Source organism: Lytechinus pictus, chromosome 12 (assembly GCF_037042905.1).
Source record: "Lytechinus pictus isolate F3 Inbred chromosome 12, Lp3.0, whole genome shotgun sequence".
Lineage (NCBI taxonomy): Eukaryota > Metazoa > Echinodermata > Echinoidea > Temnopleuroida > Toxopneustidae > Lytechinus > Lytechinus pictus.
Window position 1 is genome coordinate 23,306,704 of NC_087256.1, and position 24,147 is coordinate 23,330,850.

Here is a 24,147-nt window from a genome sequence, read left to right on the forward strand (position 1 = left end):
TTCTTTGCAACGTTGAATCTTATCCAATGTTGCAGACGTACTTGTACTATAGGCAATAAGTTGTGAAAAATAGCCCCTTAAAAAAAAATGTATTACTTGCCTACCATGATTACGATGTACATGTTAATAGTTTTTAATAACCCTCTTCCCATCGGCACACAAGCATTCAAGAAATTATACCCATTTACTACATGTATGAGTTGAGTAGAGTAAAATTTGGGCATGTGGATTATTTTCACTTCTATTATAGCATATAATCATAACAAACTCATGAATTTGAGGAGCTTCAGATATTTTGAAGTTGTATAAACAAGACATGTTTCTAGGTTTCATTGTTAGAAATATGAAAATAAAGAATGTCAACACCCGAGATTAAAAATCTATTTCCCCATAGGGCAAACAAAAGTTTTAATCCATTACTTTGTAACTTGTGTACTATTTCATTCATCTCAAGCTGTTGATTTCTTTTTTTCCCATACCTTCTGTATTACATTTGTATAAAACTTGTTACTTTTCTGGAATAGAATAAATAAATGATATCAACAACAAAAAGGTCATACCTTTACATTCTGCTCTCTTGACGAGGGATGGATAAGAATAAACAAAGATCCTCGGGTTGAGGCACATCTCCGAGAAGGCTATCAGATGCTGAGTTCCGCTGACAGCGAGGGCGCCCACTCCATCTCCAGGTGAGGGGAAGACCGTCTCCTTGTTATTGGTGACGTCGATAAATTTGATGTTGTTTCCACACACGTGACAGAGCGTGTTCTTGTTGACAAAACTTGCCTGGGAGCCATTGTAACCCTGTGCCCATCTATAGATATAAAAGAGATTATCGATCTTAAAGTATACAAAATAATGAAAAGGTCCTGAAAGAGAAGCCCCCCCCCCCCCCATGTGAACGTTTGCAAATTCAGAAGAAAGCACAGGAGCCCTGGAAACCCTCATTCATGCGATATTATGGGTATTTTAGTGGATCATAGGTAGAAGGGCGGGCGGTGCTCGATCAGGCGGGGCATGCATAATTATTGGAGGTACGTCGGGAGGAAGGGGATATAGGGATTAAGGGGTGAACAAGTAGATATTAAAGAAGTTCACTCTGATAACAAGTTGGTTTTGATAAAAGCATGAAAATGAGAGGAAAAGGGGTTATATTGGTGAAGTTTGCGGGTGGAAATCCGTCAATGAATTAAGTTTTATTTTGTGCCTGATAAACCAATGAGCTACATGTATGACCTTTTAGCCGCGCCCTCGTAGTACTTAACTACTAGTACTACTTGATTTATATTTCCCCAAAATGAAACCTATTGTGTAATTATGATGCCTATTTCCCATTAATTTCTAAGTTTTTTTTATCCTACTTCGAGTCTCGCTCGCATGTTCGTGCCGAGATAATTTATGCACGATGAATTCATGAATGGAATTAACATAACTGGCTCTAAGTGTTAACAACATGTACATGACCGAAAAACACGCCATGTACACGTGCATCAAAAATGGACTTTCAAAACGGGCCTAGTTTCAACCTCATTGAGCATCAGGAACAGCTTTATTTCTGTTTCAATCTTGATTTCACCATTCAAATTCTCAGATTTGGGTCTCCATCCGCTGTACATTCTTCTTAAATTATGCTGAAATTAGCGATTACATACGGCAAACACAATGTCAACAAACAGTGTTGCTGCCCTCTACGTTCATTTGGCAAAATTTGACTAAAAATTTAAACAAAGACGTCGCGATCGAAGCAAAAATAAGGTAGTTTCCGATGCCCAATGGGGATGAAATTCATGTTACGGATCAATTTAGTAGGCCTAAGATTATTTGGGAAGAAATATCACCTCAGTTTACGCATCGAGGTAAATGGTTTGATTATCTCGCTCTAGACTGATAAATCCACTGTTTCTTCAGAGTTTTTCAACATTTTCTGATTTTCTTTTTTCCTCCTCCTACACAGATGGATGACAGCCATTGGGTTCGTAATGGTGGAGCAAACAACTGCTGCTTAACTACAGTGTCTAGATGGAGAAAGGGTGCGCTTTTGCATCCTCCATGATAACTCCTAAATTTTACTTTTTGACGGGGGAAAAAGGAAGAAATAATATCAAGATAAATCTATATCACATACAATTAGCTTACCACCTTTCTGAAAAATATGCAGGAAAATAACGAATTTTGATTGAAGTTTTTAACTTAAGTTCCCGGACCGGCCTTGCATTGCCCTTGACCTGGACCCTGGCAGGCCGGGGTGGGAGGGGAAATCCCCACAACTCGCCGGGTTCCGAGTTCAAGCCGGCCCGGCTCCCAGCATTAATGAAGAATGACTTATTACTCTCTAACGTTAGGAGCCTCCTGGCTATCTCCTTGGGCCTGGCTTGCCCCACCCATGGGTGCATTACATGCCCCCGTGTAGAGGAAAATTGAAGGCACAGCGCATGCAAAATTGCAACACTTCCATGGCCTTTGCATGAATTTCAGACAAAATTTAACAAAATCAAGTCCTTCTACGAAATTTACAGAACGATGTGAAGTCAATTCCCCTTAATATCATGAATATCCCTCAAATAGCGACATTTAAGCAATAATTTCTCTTCTCTTTGATAAAATATGGATCAGTCTTCTATTTCCGAAATTTTTCGCCTAATTAGCTAAAGAGGGCACGCGATTTATCTTCATATCAAAGACAATTCTTTATGATTATCATTCATGACTCCGTTTCCTACAAAATCAATGCCTCTTCTCCAAAAGCCTTCCGCCTGAGACTGGCGGAAGGCCAGAGCTAAATCAGATGGGACTTTTTACTTGCACCTGTATATATTTTGCACTGCACACCTAAACCTGGCCATACACACATGCCAAATAAACCATCTGCAAGAATGTTCAATCCTGAAGGAGGCAGATTTAACCTGAAGAAGAAGTCATCAACACAGTGTTTCTTTAGAATCATTATCAACATATTGAGAACAATCCCAACCCAGATTACCATTTCATTTAGAAATCCTTTGTATGGAATGCATATGTATTCCTCTTTCAATTTGACCCTAATTAATACTAGCTTTTGTTTGGTTCTTTTCTATAAAAAAAAAGCAAGTATTATTTCATACAATCCACTCTTTAATCTACATGTATTGTTATTCATTCAACATTTCATTGGTTAAATATATATTCATGTTAAAATGTTCATTATGTTAAAGGTATAGATCTATAATTATTAGTATACTTTGTTAATTTTTTTTTTACTGTTTTGCTTGTTTGTTTACTGAAATTTTACTCTGTACAAATTCATGTAATTCAGCCTTTGCCTTGGCTGCTAATAAAATTATATAGGCAGTGCTAATTGAAATTTTATCATAATAAATCCATTTATCTATCTATCTATCTGTTAATTAAAGTGTTATGTTAATAATGGTTAACCAACAACTAAAAAAATCCACTGCGTACCCGGTACACACGTTCGTATTGCGAGGTTAGGCCTAGTAATTTAGTATTAAAACTCGCAATACCGTATGGGTACTAGTATTCAACCCGGCATAATTCAAAGATTTTGACATATTCCCCAAAATATTTAGAAATAGGGAATTTATCTTAATTTCATACCTTTGTTATTTCCAGGGTAATCTGTTGTAGGCCTAGGCCTAGAATGCTAGATATTTTCTTTGTCAATCTGTCGACTGTATACGCGGAGGATCGAATTATGCGGCGATGGCCTTTTGCACTGAATGGTTCAACTTCTACTCTAGTATTCAACCTAGTGAGGATTGATAGCAAATCTCAAAAGGGTTTAGATTGCTAAATTAGATCTAGGGCCTAGATCTATGTAAATCTCTGGCTTTGATTAATTCCCTGTTTGGTCTCATCTCAAATGGTCTAGGTTTAGTCGGATGGGACAAGGGCAGATTGAGAGACAGGGCCATCTTTCATCGCTAGCCTAGGTTGAATACTAGTACCAAAATCCGTCGCCGTATAATTCGATCGCCCGCGCACACAGTCAACTGGTTGAAGAAAAAAATAACGGAAAAAGAATAACCAGCATTTGCTCTTGGAAATAAGACGGGTCTGAAATTCAGGTAAATTCTATATTTCTATATATTTGAGGAAACTCTCCAAACGGGTTGAATACTAGTGCCCTTACGTACGTGTGAGTGGGCTTGCCCTTGATCTTGCTTGGCCTTGCCCTTGGCTCTCAGTCTCAGCGCCACGCGCCAGGCAACACTAGCTTGACGCCGCCGTGGAACCCCACAGCACCAGGCGCAAGCTCCCGTACCGTACCGGTACACAACGGCATCGAGCTCGGCCTCAGCCAAATTTTCGGGAAGCAGCAGCTCGAGCTCGGCTTATTTAGCTCGCCACAATCAAACTGATTGTTTTCAATACTCACTTGACATCTAATGTTCCGACTGAATCCATTCTCTATTTGAAAATTCTTGTCATTAATATCAACAACAAGCATCCGATTAATATTTTTGTCTTAAAATTCGGGAAATGGTGTGCAATTTTTGCAAAGTTTCGCTTCTCGTTGCTAAGCACGCACGTACGCGTGCGCTGAACGCGCGCGCTCGCTCCGGCAGCCAGTGGTCAGTGCATGCAGCGGCCGCGCTCCAGTCGAGTCGTTGATTACAATGATTTTAATACAGTCTGTATGAATTATACAGTAGCATTGGACTTCAAAAATGATTGATTGATTGATTGATTGATTGATTGATTGATTGATTGATTGATTGATTGATCGATCGATCGATCGATTCATTCATTCATTCAGTTAATTATCTATTTATTCATGTGTTTATTAATTTCTTATATTTTATTTACCGGTACTTGTTTATTTATTTATATATCTAGTTATTTACCTATTTATTTATTTATTCATTTATTCAGCTCAGTCGGTAGAGCGGGGCCCTCGGATCCCGGTGACCCGGTTTCAATTCCCACTTGGTTCGCTACTTAGTGCCCTTTGGTAAGGCATTAATCCTCATTACCAGGTCCCTAGCTCGGAGAGGACCTCAAGCCGTCGGTCCTCTGGTTACTTGCTTACAAGCATTCATGCTTTCTTTGCAATCCCAGGTAAAAAAATCACCAACATTTACCATTAGGCCTACCATAATACCATTTATTTATTTATTGATTTATTTATTCATTCATTCATTCATTCATTCATTCATTCATTCATTTATTTATTTATTTATTTATTTATTTATTTATTTATTTATTTATTTATTTATTCATTGATTCATCATTAATTTAGTTATTTATTCACTGGCTTTTTCCCGGATCTGTTCGGATTTTGTCAGTCATTCACTTCATTATCAGGTCAGATGACAGCTCCTCATCCCTATAGCTAGATATTATGGGTATTTTAGTGGATCACAGAAGGGCGGGCGGTGCTCGATCAGGCGGGGCATGCATCATTGGAGGTACGTCGGGAGGAAGGGGATATAGGGATTAAGGGGTGAACAAGTAGATATTAAAGAAGTTCACTCTGATAACAAGTTGGTTTTGATAAAAGCATGAAAATGAGAGGAAAAGGGGTTATATTGGTGAAGTTTGCGGGTGGAAATCCGTCAATGAATTAAGTTTTATTTTGTGACGTCACACATGTCGATCCAATGGTAGAATCCGAAAATATCTATATCTACTAAATAAATAGAGTAAAATTCGCAAAGCAAAATGCTGAAAATTTCATCAAAATCGGATAACAAATAATGAAGTTATTAAATTTTAAAGTTTATCAATATTTTGTGAAAACAATTATATAGATGAACATCGTCATGGATATTCATTAGGTGGGCTGATGATGTCACATCCCTACTTTTCTTATGTTATTACATGAAATCATAAATGTTTCATTTTGTTCATACATGACTGTGTAACTCTTGTGTCTCCATTATGAATATGATGAAATAAGTTGCGGCAATAAATAACTAATGCACTTAATCAATTGTCAATCCAATTGTTTTAGTTCTTGGTAGAAATTTTTTGAATAAACCTAATTTCATATAAAAAAGAACAAGTGGGGATATGACATCATCAGCCCACTTAATAAATTATTCATAAATACATGCCTAGAACTGATTCACCGGAATAGTGCAAATCTTTAAAATTCAATAGCTTCGCGGGTAACTTCGTTATTTGTTATCCGATTTTGATCAAATTTTCAGAATTTTGCTTTGTGAATTTTACTCTTATTATTGAGATATAAATATCTCCAGCCAGTGGACCATATTTTCAAATTATCTACACATTTTTAATGCGTTTTCAGTATTCAATCACATACAATCACAATAGTAATGGAAAATGATTGGAAACTGTTCAAAAATAATAAACATCGCATAAACAAAGGAATAAAAGAAAAAAGGAGATGATATGATGATGATTTCTGTTAAGAATATTCATAGGTGCATTCTGTAAATAAAAGCAAAACATTGGTATGTATGTGAGTACTGCATTCCCACCCCCCCAAAAAAAAAAAAAAAAAAAAACACTTGTAGGTTTCAATGCCAAACATTCTTTGCAGGAATACATAAATCAATAAAAAACAAAATGTGGGGCGGATGGAGGTCAGGCGTAATAAATTTGCATGTAGAATCACATAGCATATTACTGTGTGGACTATAATACAAATCACAAGTTAAGATGCGAAAACAAATAGAATGGAAAAGGGGCAACTATATATCTGGATCTAAAATGAGAATCATATATCCAATCGCCACACAGTTTTAAAATATTCTGTAGGCCCTACGTTTATTTATTTTCTTGGCTATAAAGGAGATATTCAATATCTTTTTGTTTCTTCACAAAACTTTTTAATAGATCCACGTTTGGCATGTTTTGCAAATTTAAATATATAAATAATAAAAGGTAAGTAATAAATTTATCTGTTGATATACACCCAAAAGTTTTTTTTTTAATAGTGAGATTGAAATCTATATACACCCAAATGAGGTTTGGTGTACATCACATATGTATATGTTGCATCAGAATTCAATGAATAATCCAAATATTATACACTGTAAAACTCAGCTGTTGAACTGAAGCTTAAGTGCGTTCTATGCCTATCATAGCCCGTCACTAAAGTTGTTTAAACCTTTAAACAGTTTTTAAAAGTAACTTTTTTTATTAACAACTTGTTCCAAACATTAGACTATGTTAGAGTAAAAGGATGTTTAATACCGCCCTCACAAGTCATGTTCGACCGATTGCATCTACGTCCGAACCAGATTGTTTACATATTTAAATCATGGACCTATTACGAAATAGTTCCATGTTTAAATAAAGCCTGTGATAGCCCTATAGGCTTTTAAAAAGTACATTAATTTTTGTCATGGTTAAAGGAGAATGAAACCCTTGAAACCAGCTGAATCCATATCAAAGAGAAAAATCAAAGAAACATATTGTTGAAAGTTTGAGGAAGATTAAATGAATAATAAGAAAGTTATGAGCATTTGAATATTGAGATCACTAGTGCCATGTAGATCCTCCCATCGGCAATGCGACCAAGATCCGTGATATCACACACGTACAACTCCCTCATTACTTTAGTACTTATTTCACTTATATTCTCACTTTTATAGAGTCTATCACAAGGTGAGGTGTTCTCTGTATGAGATGACAAGTACAGAGGTTTCACAACATTATATCATTGATGAATCGTTTGTCATATGATTAGAATGAGCAAAAAGAGATGTTTTGGGGTATATTTCCAGTGACCAAATGGGAGAGTTGTACGTGTGTGACATCACAGATCTTGGTCGCATTGCCAATGGGAGGATCTCCATAGCATTAGTGATCTCGACATTCAAATGCTCATAACTCTTTTATTGCTAGTCCTATTTTACTCAAAGTTTTGTTGATCTTATTCTTTGATTTTTCTGCTTTCACAAAAGCTAACTTGCTCCAAGAGTTTCATTCTCCTTTAATATACATTACAGTTAATAAAATTCTTCTTTGAACATGGGGGGGGGGGGCAAAAAAAAAATGTTCAAATAACATCATCTAATTATAATCAGATGATCGTATTCCCCCCCCCCCAAAAAAAAAAAAAAAAAAAAAAAAACAGAGAGAGAGAGAGGGTTGAAATAATATGATAGTATTTTCTGAATATCATGTCAAAATCTATCACAAAATTTGATTTTTGTAATAAAGAAGTCAATATTTTGCTCTCTCGTGATTTTGCCCGATACGCCATAATTATAAATGGCCCCTCTTTTTTGTTTTGTTGTGTTTTGTTTGCTTTTTGCTCATTACGCCACTACTTCAGAGAATATGAAAAAAATTCGAAAAGCAAAGAAATCAAACAAAATCCAAATTTTCGTTGTCTGCTTTTTGGATTTTTCACTTTTGATTGAAATAAACCTTTTTATGACGGTGACATTGTCCTTTAATATCTCTGTCGATTTGCTGAAAAACGCCAAAACTTTTTTTTTGTGCATGAGGATGGGCCAATATCGTGATCACTGGCGTAGCCTGTAGCCAGGATTTTTCAATAGATGGGCGGCCGCGGGGGGGGGGGGGGGTAACCTGATAGCGATTTGGGATATTTCATGCACGTATTCAGAGTTTCAGACCTGAAAATAATATTGATCATTCAGTAATTTTTGTTATCACGATCAAGATATATCACGCACAAAGCGCTTCGTTAGGTCAACTGACCTGAGTATACGGACCTTGTAGAACCGTTTGCAGTGACTATGAAGAGAACATTATCTCACTAATCATGATATTTTTTATATTCCGACCTTAAAACTTTACATTCTAAGCACTCTTTGTTACCATGAACTGGTATAAGCATATATATATACATATATATATATATATACATATATATATATATATATATAAATAATCATAATCATTCTGTTCACTTTTTGTAATCGTAAAAAGGATGGGTATTTTCCTGAATAAATGATCCTTGCGCCAAGCATGAGCTGAATATTTACACCTGAAAACGGGACAATCTGAATACCTTTGTAAATGAACAAACATGCAGGCTGCGTATCTAAGTACTAAACCATTATGTGAATGCTGAAGCGATGAAGATATTCAATAGGCCAAGTGACCTGAAAAAACAATTCAAGGATTGTTTTGTGAATTCATGAAGAGTATACGCCTCTCATAATCAAATAATGTTCGATCGCGTAGCACGAATAGCAATTTCGGCTGAAATAAAATAGAAACAAAATAATGAAAAATTGAATCGGCTAGAACCGCGAGCAGAATAATTTGAGAAAATTGACATGAAAACAAATGTTAAGCCAAATTTCATCCTATTGAGGATATCTCACTCGAGGTGCCCAGTCAGGGGCCTGGGAAGTGGAAACACAAAAAGAGTTTTCTCTCGAAATCTGAAAAAAAAAATTAGTTTCATTTCCTTTTACAAAATAAACAAAATACCATTGAAGTAACAGCATAATGTTCAAAATAACACAGACAGATCTATGACATTATTTACACCAACATTTTAAAAACAAATTAAGTGTGAACTGAAGTGAGCTGCAATTATTTTGTCCCTCTGTCATAAAGGTGATTTTGCTCAGACAAAATTTGAAAAGCAAAAAAAAAAACAAATGGGCCATGAAGGCAATGCGAAATATGAAATATGACCTGATAAAGTTTTTTTCTTTCACTTTTCAATTCCCCTTCTCTCGTTTTATTTACATTGATCATCTTGTCTTTTTTCTATTTCACCTACCCTCGATCATTTCCTCCCCCTTTTTTTTTTTTGCGCCTGTCCGACTGGGGCCCGTTATTGGAGTTTTTTGGGGGGTGGTGGGGGGGGGGGGGGGCGGCACCGAGCCCAGCATCCGTGATTTCAGCGATTCAAAAGAAATCCGGTAGTCGGATTCCAGCGGTATACCGTCTCGTTGCATCAGCTCACGCATAAACACAATAAAATAACCCGGGTATCCGGTATTAAAATCGATCACACCGCAGCCAAGCGCCAGCTGTTTTTTATTGTGTCAAAAATTGAGTGCAGACGCCACGTAACCTCTAACAAAACTAGGCATAGAGACCAAGAACGGTTACTTCTTTCTTTAATAACACTTCCAATACGTTTATCACCTCAACAAGATATTCGATTTGTGACATTGCGGTTTAATTGGTTTACGGTAGTTGCTAAGAGAATACAAGTCAAACTTCAGCTTGGACAGCCGAAGGACTGCTTACGGCACTCTGACTGCGTTTATCGGGAAGGAGCTGGCGAGTCCGCGGTGCTTTGTTTGGCAGGCACCGGCACGCGACGATATAGTATATACGACTGACGACGTGTCTGTCAATTGATCAGCGACAGCGTCATCATATTCATACTCATAGCTGGTTTAGAAAGACAAAAGACTCAAAAGAGGAAATTCTTTGTTCGTGGCATCGTTACGGTACATTTTGAAAATAGGTGAGATTAATTGTAGAACATTTTTATTTGGTATGTCAGTGGATTGAATGATTGATAGAGCTATAAACCATGGCATGATCAGATATCAGATGATATTAATGATATTAACACAAATAACAGTTACAGTAAACACTGACTGAATACTTTTTATAAATTCAAATTTAAATTGATCATACATTTTACCAATCACATTAAAAAAATTTCATCAACTTCATTCATATGGAGTACCCACTCATCCTACGAACGAGGTTATAATATAACCTCGTTCTCGTGTGTATACACTAGCATGGCCAAAAAAAGCATCGACTATTTTCCTCCTCTTCCCTCACCCAAACATCATGACCTTATCGAACTAGATCAAGTGTGATACTTGACATAAATTTATATAACAAATATGATCTAATTGATGAAAATAATATGAAAAATGACTAAAAACTCACAGATTTTTCCACCTCCGGTGACCGTCACTACTCTTGGTTCGTTCAATGGTGTTTGATCGTGACAAATCGAAAAAGAAAAAAAATATCACGAAGCCATAGAGGTTCATCCACCCGGATGGATGACACACTACTCGTGATGCATTCTGGTAAACATGTCTCGATAGCCTCGACAGATTGGCAATTTTGTTTCGTCTAGATAAACATGTTTAAAGAATAAAAAAGTCCAAAAACTCAAAATGGCTATTTTGGGGGGCTTATCTATAATATTTCTAGTTCTGTATCCAGAGCATCATTTGTCTGTTTTCCTCTTCCCTTACCCTTTCTTTCTTTTTCTTTTAAGCGTAAATTAATTTATTTGATTTTTTATTTCTTACTTTTTTCTCAGTCTTTGTTCTTTGTTTTTTTCTTTTTCTTTATTTCTTAAGGGGAACTCTCCCCTCCTCCTGAAATTTAAGGGGTATTGAATGTGTACCCCCCCCCTCCGCCGCCTGTGACAACAATAATTCTTGTGTAAAAAAAAATAGTGAACAAAATATTGAGTGTCAGGCAGTGGCGTACCCAGGATTTTCCAAGGGGGGGGGCAAATTCGTCCGCCAAAAAATTTGAAAAAAAAAAAAAAAAAAAAAAAGGTCTTCAAGTTCAAAAGAGGGGGCCACTTGTGGCTCGTCACAGGGATCAGTTGTGACTCGTCAGGGGGGCAGGGGTACGTCCCTTGCATGAGTTGTGACTCGTCAGGGGGTGCAGTGTGCCCTCCCTGCCCCTTAGGTATGTTAGTGGTGTCAGGTGAGAAAAAGACTACAGTCCCCGGATCGCGGAGCTTCCTATTATTATGCTTCACCGGAAACAGGTAGGAGCTTATTGTAACCAGCTCTGTGGTTGCCACTGTTCAGTGGCTAGCTTTCTTTTATTCAGCACAAGAGGGCGTGCTGAAATACTTACGTAGGAGACTATGGACCAGACGAGAATAAGGAAAAATTTCCTTATGATTTTACCCGATTTAGAAAGAAATCTTCAATTGAAGGACGATATTTGACTCATTGGGCATTGGAATCCTGTTTAAGTAGAACCAAAATCTGCATTTGGGTCAACACAAGAATTGGTAAGTCAGACTCTTTTACTTCGCGCGTTCCTACATAGAAATGACAGTGTTAGCGGCACTGGTCTCAGATCAGTCCCACCCCGTACATTTTTCTGTATGGCGAATGGTCGGGGTGAACCAGTGGGAGTACCTATGAAATTTAAAGTTATTAAATTTTTGCTGAGATTAGCTTTCTTTTATCAGCTTCCAATTGCACCCCTCTGGCTATTTTGGTCACTTGAACTTGAACTTGAAGTTGATAATTTGAAATTGAAAATGGTTTCGTATTCTGAACGTGTGTTTTCTGTGGGAAAAGTTGGAAAATTAAAATCACGGTCTTCACGGACACTGACTTAACATTTTGAAAACATTTTGTTGCTTTGAGAAAATAAAAATAAAGGCTTTAAATTTTTGTTTTTTTTTGGCTCTATTTCAATCATCTTCCCTTGGCTTTGGAAGGATGTTGCAATGTTGATTTTTTTTTTTTTTTTTTTGGGGGGGGGGGGGGGTGATGCGTGTGTAGACACGCGTGTTCACTGTACAAGGCCGGTCGGTAATTTAATCACTCACTATATATACTTATCTATCAGCTCAGGCCTCAGCCAGCCAGGAATGTATTTCTTAGAAAACTTTAATTCTAAATTTCATGAAAATGAAATTATGATTAGTTTGGCAAGACAAAAAAGTTTCACACATGCCATGATTTGTCCTTATAATGATTTTATTTAAATCTAATTTGCCTGTGATTTTGTGTTTCTTGGTTTCGACTCTCTAGTTTTATACCCAATAGTAATTTGATACCTCCTTCCCTCCTTACTAGCCAAGCCTAATGTCAATTGGAATTTCTCTTGTCAATTTCTGTGTCTCTTTTTTTTTTAAGTGCTTCAGCCTGTTAGTTAGCAGGTAGACTCAGATTAAAACTTTTATAAAAGCTGACAAACAAAACACTGAAATTTTTATCAGACAAGCAATAAGTTGTGACATTAAAGGCTTTGCATTTTTTCCGTGAAACGGTTCTTGTCTTCATGAACATTTAATGAGCAAGCTGATGATCTCATATCCCCACGTTTATATTATTTTTTGAAATTATATTTATTCAAAGTAAAAATTTTATCCACCAAGAATGAAAGAAAAAGGATTTACAACTGATTTAATGCCTAAGATATTCATTTACAGTGCAACTATAATATTAAGGGAGACTTGTTATACAATGTATACACATTTGATTCAGTTTAATTTAAACAGACATGTTACTTTATTTAATGTGCAAAGTACTGAACATGTAGAACAGAGATGCCATCATCCAAGTTTGCTCATTTTTATGGCAAATATACACAAGGGAAATGGCCGTTGAAGTTTAATTCTCATTGCTTTCCGTAATTTGAAATACAATTAAATAGTAATTTTACAAAACATGTTAGACAAATGATTCCAGTGATTACTGTTGCCTTTTTATGCATGAATCGCAAAATTTAGATTCATAATTCATATTTCCATATCAACTCATCTCTCAGAAAGAAAAGAAATCGTCATTGAAGCATTATGAGCTGGCAACATTAAAATGATCACAGAAAAGTCTGAGAATATGCATTTTAAATGATTTATCTTTCATGCAGTGTACAGGACTGGTAGCAATTTTAAACTTTTTATGCATGAATCACAAAATTTAGATTAATAATTCATATCATTTCCATATCAACTCATGAATCACAAAATTTAGATTCATAATTCATATCATTTCCATGTCAACTCATCTCTCAGAAAGAAAAGAAATCGTCATTGAAACTTTATGAGCTGGTAATGTTCATTAAAATGATCACAGAAAAGTCTGAGAATATGCATTTTAAATGATTTATCTTTCATGCAGTGTACAGGACTGGTAGCAATTTGAAACTACATGTAGGTTTTAAGGAAAAAAGAAAATTAATGAGAATTTGATTTTATTTTTATTTAGACTCTCCCAGGTTTAATAGGATTTATTATGTATGATCAAAGTGTCAAACTACATTCCTTGTCCCCAATAGTACATGAACATTAATGTGCCTGTCAGAAGTACATGATAATATTGAATTAGTTCTGTAAGCAGCCACTATACATACATGTAAGTAATTTCACACCTCATATAATACATATCTTGGTTAATAATTATGCTTTTGACAAGGCTTGAATGACCAAAAATTTATTTTGTTTGTATGGGACATGTATGTAAAGTGCACAGGATGGATCTACACATTTGACTGTTATGTAAATTTGCCTGTATGCTGTCAACAATTTGCATAATTTTAGGCCTTTCAAAATTCAAATTCACACAGTAGGCCTACATGTACATACTGCATGTATGGATTTGTGTACTGCTTTTGAAGGTTGCATCACAGCTGTACTCTATTGATCAAGGTCCAAACAGCTGATGAGAGTAAATAATCCCCCAAGCACTCATGCAGATCAAGCCTGTTGGAGACATGTCATTGGTGGAATACGGCCAATTGATACACGCCCCACTGGATCCAGAGTGTTTGGTATCAGACTAGTCTCAATGCACAGGCATGTGTTAGTACAAAATACTTCCTGTATCTTTCAGAAGATTATGTGTGTGTGTGTGTGTACATGTATACATTTGTGATCTCCAAAGTTCAAATCACTGCCCCCTTGATCTTGAAGTTTGATCTCAAATTCATTGTCTTTTAAAAGTACTGGTAGCCCTATCATTTACATTTCCAGATGTACAGGAAGGGTTGAAAATTGGGTCCTATTGTGTACAGATCATGTTGTTTATTTTGCATTAAGCGCGATGTACTGTGAGACTGCAAAAATATATCATTTTTTCTTATTTTCTTTTTAAATTAAAGGGGAATTCAACTCAAGTGGAACGTAAGTCATTTTCACCTCCAAAGAGGTAAATCAGAGGAGCAGATTTAATACCGGTAATTAATATCATTTGTAAAATTATCTAATTTTTCAAACAACCAAGACTTTTTTTATGTTGACATTATTTTTTTTAAGCTCCTTTCACAAAAATCATTTTAAGGTTGGATTTCCATTTGATTTTTTTTCACAAAGTGTTTTACAGATTTGAATAATACTATTCCTATGTACATGTATCTTCATGAACAATCTGTAGGCTTATTTACTCATTAAAGGAGAATTAAACTCTTGGAGCAAGTTAGCTTTTGTGAAAGCAGAAAAATTAAAGAATAAGATCAACAAAAGTTTGAGTAAAATAGGACTAGCAATAGAAGAGTTATGAGCATTTGAATGTCGAGATCACTAATGCTATGGAGATCCTCCCATTGGCAATGCGACCGAGATCTATGATGTCACAGATGAACAACTCTCCCCTTTTGGACACTGAAACATACCCCAAAACATCTCTTTTTGCTCATTCTAATCATATGACAAACGATTCATCAATGATATAATGTTGTGAAACCTCTGTACTTGTCCTCTCATGAAGAGAACACCTCACCTTGTGATAGACTCTATAAAAGTGAGAATATAAGTGAAATAAGTACCAAAGTAATGAGGGAGTTGTACGTGTGTGACATCACAGATCTTGGTCGCATTGCCAATGGGAGGATCTACATGGCATTAGTGATCTCAATATTCAAATGCTCATAACTTTCTTATTATTCATTCAATCTTCCTCAAACTTTCAACAATATGTTTCTTGGATTTTTCTTTTTGATATGGATTCAGCTGGTTTCATTCTCCTTTAAACATACAGGCCTACAAAACACCCAGTGTTTATAAGAGTTTTTTTTAATTAAAAGTGGATCTGAATTCGAATCTTTATTGCCTTGACAGGTCAGACGTGTTCAGTTGGTGTACGTTGTATAGGTCTTGAAAATCAGCAGAAGTTGATGACTGGAAAGGGACAGGGTCTTCCTGAACTTGAAGGATATCTATTTGATCAGTCTCACAGCATGCCCGGAGAAGACCAATACGCCTTGAATAACTTTGGGTAGGTTTGTTTACTTTTTTTATAGGCCCGAATTCACAAAGGTGGTTTTGAAAACCCACGGTTGAATCCATGGATTATGCAGGTTTCCTGTATAAATTTACGCTTAATTTAGCACGTATCGGGCGCGTGTGTAAGAAATGTCCAATGCTGATGCGTGATTTTGTCACAGTGCGCCAAAATTGATGCGTGTTACCATGGTTAGATAGGCTATTTTATTCATGAGTCCTCTGTTTTTATTCATGAGTCCACTCTTCAAACAGTGGACTCATGAATAATATAGCGTAATAACCATGGTAACAGGCGTCAATTTGGCGCACTGTGACAAAATCGTGCATTAGCATTGGACGTTTCTTACACACGCGCCCGATGCGCGCTAAATTAAGCGTAATTTATACATGAAATCTGCATAAACCATGGATTCAACCGTGGGTTTTCAAAACCACCTTTCACAAAACAGTTATAATATATGCACATCATTACGTCTTACCCCCGTTTGAAAACGGACCGCAGATCAGATGGCAAACTGCGGTATTTCACCCCATTTTGCATTTGAAAATCTAAAACATCATTTCCAAGCCCTGGGGGTCGTTTCATAAAGCTGTTCGTAAGTTAAGAGCGACTTTAACAACGACTGGTGATCATCGCCAATGGTTTGTACCATTTACCGCAAGACATGATCACCATGCAGTCGCTCTTAACTCATGAACAGCTTTATGAAACACCCGCCTGATCAACCCCGCTTGGCCAGGTAATCCCCACAGGCCAGATTATGAGTGTTGAGCCAAGGACGAAATGATAAACAACAGCTGTGTATTACGTAAGTCTTCTCTGCCTGTAGAAGGACCTTCGGAATTAAATTATTGTATTCGATATTTAATCATGTTTTCAAAGGCATATTGTATTCAGAAATTCAATGCTAGACCATTTTCAATTTCGAACGAAGAAAATCAACCTCGAAATAAGGAAAGTAAGTGAATAAAAAATGGCGACATGTTTTCTCGGACCGCACTCGGGCTGTTGTGTTATCTTCGGACCGAGGTCAAGAAACAGGTGTTTTGATAATTACATTGCATGCCTGTGGCAGTATGGTTTTCGTATTCGGAGAAGAGAATTCATTGAGAAAAAATGGGGTATAGTGTCATCAAATGGAGGTATTTCGTCATGTCCTGGTCAGTATGCAAATGAGGAGACTGATGATGTCATCCACTCACTATTTCTTTTGTATTTTATTATATAAAATGTGAAATATTCTAATATTCTCCTCATTGTCAAGTGAAACAATTCTTCTCTGAACATGTGGAATTAGTATTGTTTAATACTATATGGTTCAGTCAAGTTAGTCCTTATTGTAAAATCTATAAAAAATGAAATATTGTATAATTCAAACAAAAAAACAAAAGAAATAGTGATGGACATCATCAACTGACTCATTTGCATGCCACTGAATTGTGCATATCACTGTTACGTACATGTACGTGAAAAATTAGCAAAACCTTAAAATGTCATAACTTTCTTATTTTACATCTGATTTTGATGAAATTTTCAGTGTTATCCTAGTTTGATTTTTCTATATATTCAAATCAACATTTTTCTGGGGTGGACTTGACCTTTAAGCAGACAGAAAGGCCCAGTCTATAAACATGTATAATATGTAAATTTACTGTAATTGTAATTCTATTTAGATGTTTCATTTGAAGTACTTGTATGAAAATATTCAAAGCAAAATACAGACAATGAAAATTTATGTAGAATGAACTTGCAGTACTTATAGAGATTTGCACAGCACAATGAGTGAGCTATTAAATACATGTATGACACTCACTATTCTTCCTTACTTGTAACATGGACCTATTACGAATGGACATTCAACGAGAGCATTTTATGACCACCACCTGTTTCCAGCTGTCAAAATTGCTGTCTAACCCTTAACTTTCTCTTTACGCGGTTTTTACAACGACCGCCCGGGGTGATTGTTTACACAAGCTCCTTTCGCCCGATGATCGTCACCGATCGATCACTGGCCCTCTTTCGACCAAAGACGGTCATGTTGTAGCCCCGATTGCCAATAGGGAAAGTCCTTACATTACCTAGAATGCAATGCGCAATTCATATCCGGTTTTTCAGTACATTATTTTAGGCTCTCTATAATGTGCGATTGTCGTCTGTCCATCAAAAAAAATCCCGTTAAATTTCATCAATCCTGTGGAATTTTATGCCCAAATGAAAATCAACTTCTGACCGAAGGTAAGCGCTACTATCGACATCGATACTGTCCGAAAAAGCTGAGATTTTAACGTTTTTCCGCAGATTTTTTCGTCGAATTTCAACTGCTTTTTTGCCATAGATATACGGATCTGCAAGGTGATGTCAATGCATTTCATTTCCGGTTGTTAGCGATGTACGTAAAAAATACGTTTATGCACGCCTGTTTTCTTGTTTCTGCTATCATTTTCATAGCGCTAACGTTCGCTGCTGTGCGTTGCTTTTGATAAAGTGAACGAACAACATCGCAATGGGTAGGAGCAGCGTACAATTGATTTCCGCTGTCAATCAGTGAGAGCATGTTTTACGACCGGCTTGATGGGTGTCAGCTGCCAGCGCTCTGTTTATAAAAGGATTAGCGGCGACGGTCTCTGTGTCAAAGGAGGGGATTCGTTGAATGTCCATTCGTAATAGGTCCATGCTTGTAATCAGGGCTTATTTCTGTTGATGACTTGTATGTGTAAAGTTGAACATTTTTTTAACCTAAGTTGTTTAATTTAGAGCCCTGGGGAATTTACGTACATGTAGAACAAAAAAAATATAAAAAAGTAAGGAATGTCCATTATTAATTCTACCGAGGAGGCACTGTAGGCTACATGTAATTGTAACCCTCATATTTTACTGTCTGATTTTAAATATCAAATTTGTTACGTTTAGTCAAATTTTTTCTGTTTCTTGAAATATCCATATTTTCAGAAATTCAGAGAGATGGTAGGCTAAAAAAATTTGTTATCAATGAAATTATGAAGTTCATTATACAATGTACCTACAAGTATGTATGCAGGCCTAAATTGTACTTCTGGGCCCCGTCTTACAAAGAGATACGATTGATCCAATTAATCGTAACTCTACGGAAGTCCAACAGTGTCATAACTTTCTACAGGAAATTTGCAAAATGTCCTTTGTATCAAAGGAGAACACACCAAATTGTCAAGAAATCAATTTATAAATATGCATCATATCTAGAAATTTTTTTGAACGAACATGCATTTTACATGTTAGGGCAAGTCCAAGAAAAGGTCACCCCAGAAGGCCAAATTTCATCTTTAATTTAAGAAGTTACCTTTGGTGGGGTAAGAAAGCCCAAATGTTGAATTTTTAAATTTCATTAAGAAAAATTTGATAATATGCATATTTATGCTAATTTAGGACACCTAATTTGCATAATTGATAAAATGGGCGTTACGTATGAAAACTCATAGAAAATAAAAACAAAACTTGTGAGATTTAGTCATCTAGGTGGGACATGGACCCCCTAACATCTTATTACTTTTTGGGGGAAAAAGGTTGTGTCATCTAATCAATTATGCAAATTAGGCCTTGTCCAAAGATGGAATGTCCCATACGTAACATTTTGAGGATGTTTTTTTAAGTTATTTCTCATAATACAATACTTGTATTGTTGCATCTCTGGGAAGTTCTAATATATTAAGTATGAAAATGTTATACCACAAAAAGTTTCAAAAATAGAGTTTACTTTTTAATCAAAAGTTAATTAAAAACTTGTTACGTATGGGACAACATGTTACGTATGGGACATTTACACACAATGTCAATGGGGAGATTTTTGTACAAAGTGAATGGAGAAAAACACATTTCAGGAGTGCTCTAAAAAGTGATTATTTACCTTTTCTTTAGTTTTTAAAGACTGATTTGTTATGAATACTGATTAATGAAAACAATCGGAGTGAAAAAATTGTGAAAATTGAAAATATGAAAAAATGAAAACAATAGAAATACATAAGAAATTCATGAAAAACCATGAAAAACAAGAAAAAAAAATGTTGAAATGGCTAATTTCCTTTTCAGTCATATCAAATATGTCTCAATAAAACATATTAAAATAAAGAAACTCTTTTGTTATTCCCATATTTTAATTATTTCATTTTTTTTAATTATAGGGAAAATTGTGTACGTTCTGTATGGGGATAAAATGTCCCATACGTAACTGTCCCATACGTAACTGTCCTATACGTAACACGCCATTAATTTGTTTAATTAGAGTCTGTAATTAGAGGGATTTGGCTTATAAAGTGAAACTTGCCTTAATAGATAGAGTATTGTGACTTCTATCACATTAAAGTTACAGGTTGTCAAATGAAATACTTTCAGAGAATTCTCAACTTGAAAAAAATGTTTTAAAAATTGTCTTTTTTCTGCGTCCCATACGTAACGGCATATCTTTTCTCTCTAAAAGGTCAAGGTCATATGTCACCATTTTTTGCATGATTATTCTTCTCCTAGATGTCTACCAACACGAGGGTATTCAATCTAATCAGGGTCATTTAACAGTATTTTTCAGGTCATTAAAGCCTCTGAAATGTCCCATACGTAAGGCCCTATGCAGGCTTTTCAAGATTAGAAGAAAATACTCAGATATATTTTATGAAAGATAAGATTTTTCCTCCCACTTTATTTTGAAGAGAACATGTCATTTCATGTGCCTTTTAATATTGTACAACGCCTACTTAGCTTGTTGTACGCGAGCAAATGGGAGGCTGAATGTCAAACATTCGTACCGTTGCACAAAAGACGTACCATCCAAAATGTACCGTCCAAAATGTACCGTTGCACGGCTTTAGGAGGTGACGTCACAATACGATTCAATCCATTGCGCTCAGTAAAAATGCAGGTGCAATACGCGTATAGCCTGCTGGCTAAATGCGCAATGCTGCATGCCGCCCGAGGTGTTCGTTCGCTTGTGGGATTTTGCTTTTCGCTTTCCATATTTTTGCTCCCTTTTCATAGATTACTGCAGGAAAAACTCTTTGTTTTTTTTATAAATTCGCTAAACTCCGAGGCGTTGTACAACACAAATAGCGAATATTCTTATTCGTGCAATGGTGCGAGATTTCGCATTCGGTGAAAGAAAGAAACACTATTCAACTCGGCTAACGCCTCGTTGAATAGAGCATCTTTCTTTCACCTCATGCGAAATCTCGCACCATCGCACTCATGCCTATTCGCTATTTGTATACTGTACATGGACATAATGTATCATGTGTTTGTCCTGTAAACATATTGCAATCAACACATGTCTAGTGCATGTATGGTACTTTAAAAATCAATGGAGCTTAACCATTCAAGGAGAAATGACAATAGTTTGAAAACACAATGCCCCTAATAATCCGAGAATGCGTTTGATTCGCAGTCGGAAACTGCCACACAGCAGTGGTTGTAGATCTGTGGAAGAGAGGGAGAGAGCTCTTGAAGATACATGTAAATGCATTTTTCCAGGCACTGAGGTACTACCCTGGAATTCAGTAATTATTTATGCATAACTGCGTGGGACAACAATATTGGTATCGCACATCATACAGAAGTGCAGTGCATGTACGTGTACTTTTGACGTTATATCTGTCAACACTTTCACCTTCTTTGAGAGAAATAAACACCGACATGAAGAGGAGGCGAGTGGACAAACCGATGGATCTGATATTTGACAAATGTTGGTAAGGTTTATCGTGAAATTGAACCTTCAATTACGTGGGTGGAGGTAAAAGTGTGTATTGGCTGGCTGTGTGAATGTATTTGTTGATTGAGGAAGTAATACTGTAGCTGTGTGTGGATACTTGAGATAAATCTATTTGAGAGCAGAATGCTGCCATGGAGCTAATAGCTCCATGATGCTACTGTGCAGTGGTTTCACTTTATGAGTTTTGAGGAGTGGAGTAGCCTGTGAACCCAATGTGACCTGATGATTGTAGTGTTTATTATGATGTTTCAAAGGCTGAATTACAAAATATTAGCTCAATAATACTTGGATATACATGTACAGTGTAAACATACATTTGTAAATGTAAGAAAACATTCAGAAAGGAGATGTACTTTGTTTTGACCAATTCCGAAGAAGAACTGCTTCTACAGCAAATGAACTGCTCTTTGATTGCCTAAATTTTATAAATATGGTGTTTTCTTACATGTACTTCAGCAATTGAATCAAGTTTGGGGGCATGCAGATGTTTTCTCAATGATGACTTCTTTACATACATGTATCTGTACATATAAATGTAATGTTAGGGGGCCGCTTCATAAAGCTGTTCGCAAGTTAAGAGTGACTTTAAGAATGACTGGTGATCCTTTCTTGTGATAAATGATATTCATTATTAAATGTTCATCAGTGATTATTGAAAAAGGTTTGCCAGTTGTTCTTAAAACGCTCTTAACATACATGTACCTGTACGAACAGCTTTATGAAACATCCACCAGGGACCGTTGTTTTTCTAATTCAGCCTGCACTAGGCTTTTCTGAAGAAAACATTTGGGCAAAATATGATTATTACTGTTATACCGGATCTACTGGCCCTGGAAAAATACAGTAGTTTCTGCAGCCAAGTTTCTATTATTGTTATTATTGTAAATCGAAAATCCTATTTCATTGAGAAATCTCTACAGGTGTATATGACTTAAATTTCATGAAACGTACACAAGTATATTAAAATGTAATTTCAGGTAGCTTTCAAGTACAACTTTCAAGTAACAAAAATATTTTTTCCAATCATGGGAATGTGAAGTCTTTTAAAATAATTTTGTTATAAAGCCACAGTGAGATACATCTTTCCAATGTTTTTTTTTCCATCTGCAAGATCAGTGATTACATGTATTCATCATAGAATACATTTTTTGGGAGAAAATACAGTAATATGGGGATGAATAGTTTTTCATCCCAGGGTGTATTAAAGTGAGGTTTTGTGGCTTTTCTTCTTGAAAATTAACTATTCCTGGATCCAGACCAGCTCTGACAACTACATGTAGTTATTCTAACTGAAACACAAATGTTTACATGGTGAACCGGCCGCAAATTTCCCATGATAGTTCGCACGAACTGGTTTTGAGGAAGTGAGATTAGAGGATTGTTTCCTATTTCATGTTGTTATTTCATGTCAGGTGGATTAAAGAATTAGCACTCTGAGACTTGTATTCAAATGAAGGACTTCCTGCCTGCTTGGGCATTGGTTGGCTCTCGAAAGGCTGGAAAAGTTTTACCCCCCTCGTACAGGTTTAAACCGCACATAATGGAGCAATGAACTGCTCTTGGCAGCCAAAATAGTTAGGTATAAATAGCTTTGACAAGCTGGAAGCTTTGGCTTCCTGGTCATTTGCGCATATTACCATCCAGGATCAAGATCGCTTTCAGTTGTCTCCAAAAAGGGGTTGAATTTCAGCGCTTCTCAGATTCCTTGTGTGGGCTTGATAAATCTGGCTTGTGCTTTATCATTTAGTTACTGATACCTGAGGATTGAAGCATTTTCATTCATTGACTCTTCTGTAGCTCACTCAGATAGGAATAGAATTAAAGAATTGTGAATGTCATGTCTGGAATAAGTGTGTATGTGAATGGACATCTGCAGGTGAATCAGAATGATGGATGTGAACGGCCACGGGCCAGCACCTTCAGGTAATTATGTGTACATGTAGGCCTAGGTGGGGGCGTTGTGGTCTAGTGGTTACGACTCTCGTCTTTCAATCAGAGGGACGTGGGTTCGATCCCAGCCATGGCATGTTTTCCTTCGGCAAGAAATTTACCCACATTGTGCTGCACTCGACCCAGGTGAGGTGAAGGGGTACCTGGTAGGATTTATTCCTTGAATGTTTTTAGTGCCTATTTGGCGGCTCAGCTACATGTACAGCCGGGGTAATAATACCCCAATAGTCATATAGTAGCTGTGCTAGATATACATGTAAATGGACCATATTACTATTATTATTATAGGCATATATACAGTTTATTGGAGAGTGAAATATTGACCACCATCCATTGTACTGTAGGCTGAATGAATAATCATACTTTTCAATGTTCTGCCTTGAACCTTAATCATGCATCTTCTGCCATATGTGTGAAAAGAGGGTGTTGGTTTTCAGGTATTCAGAGGAGAGCATGCACCCTGTATATTTGAAAATAACTTCTATTGTGTTGTAATCACTAGACAAACACATTTTCAGTCAATAACAAGTTGAACTTTGACTGGATGAGATATGGTATCATCTATTGTTCTTCAGCAGTATAGTAAATCAGACCCATGAGCCA

General features: G+C 36.3%; 2 protein-coding genes across 7 annotated transcripts in view; one reads left to right on the top strand and one right to left on the bottom strand.

The window, feature by feature from the left end:
- The window catches only part of LOC129272585 (cilia- and flagella-associated protein 43-like), a 46,455-nt gene extending 41,900 nt beyond the window's left edge, over window positions 1-4,555 (bottom strand). The window contains exons 1-2 of the mRNA XM_064107317.1: window positions 4,376-4,555; window positions 561-814 (exon numbers count right to left, since the gene is read on the bottom strand). Coding sequence (XP_063963387.1) covers window positions 561-814; window positions 4,376-4,404 — 283 coding nt within the window. The 5' untranslated portion in view covers window positions 4,405-4,555. The remainder of the gene's footprint in view (window positions 1-560; window positions 815-4,375) is intronic.
- A 5,359-nt stretch (window positions 4,556-9,914) lies between these two features.
- LOC129272280 (cytosolic purine 5'-nucleotidase-like) overlaps window positions 9,915-24,147 on the top strand; it is a 40,625-nt gene continuing 26,392 nt past the window's right edge. Inside the window, exons 1-3 of one of the 6 annotated variants that reach the window (XM_064107983.1) lie at window positions 9,921-10,381; window positions 14,746-14,820; window positions 15,701-15,857. In XM_064107983.1, coding sequence (XP_063964053.1) covers window positions 15,757-15,857 — 101 coding nt within the window. In that variant the 5' untranslated portion in view covers window positions 9,921-10,381; window positions 14,746-14,820; window positions 15,701-15,756. Of the gene's footprint in view, window positions 10,394-11,847; window positions 11,921-14,745; window positions 14,821-15,700; window positions 15,858-21,258; window positions 21,572-22,979; window positions 23,518-24,147 lie in introns of those variants that run through there. The other 5 variants (XM_064107984.1, XM_064107986.1, XM_064107985.1 and 2 more) reach the window with 5 other exon arrangements.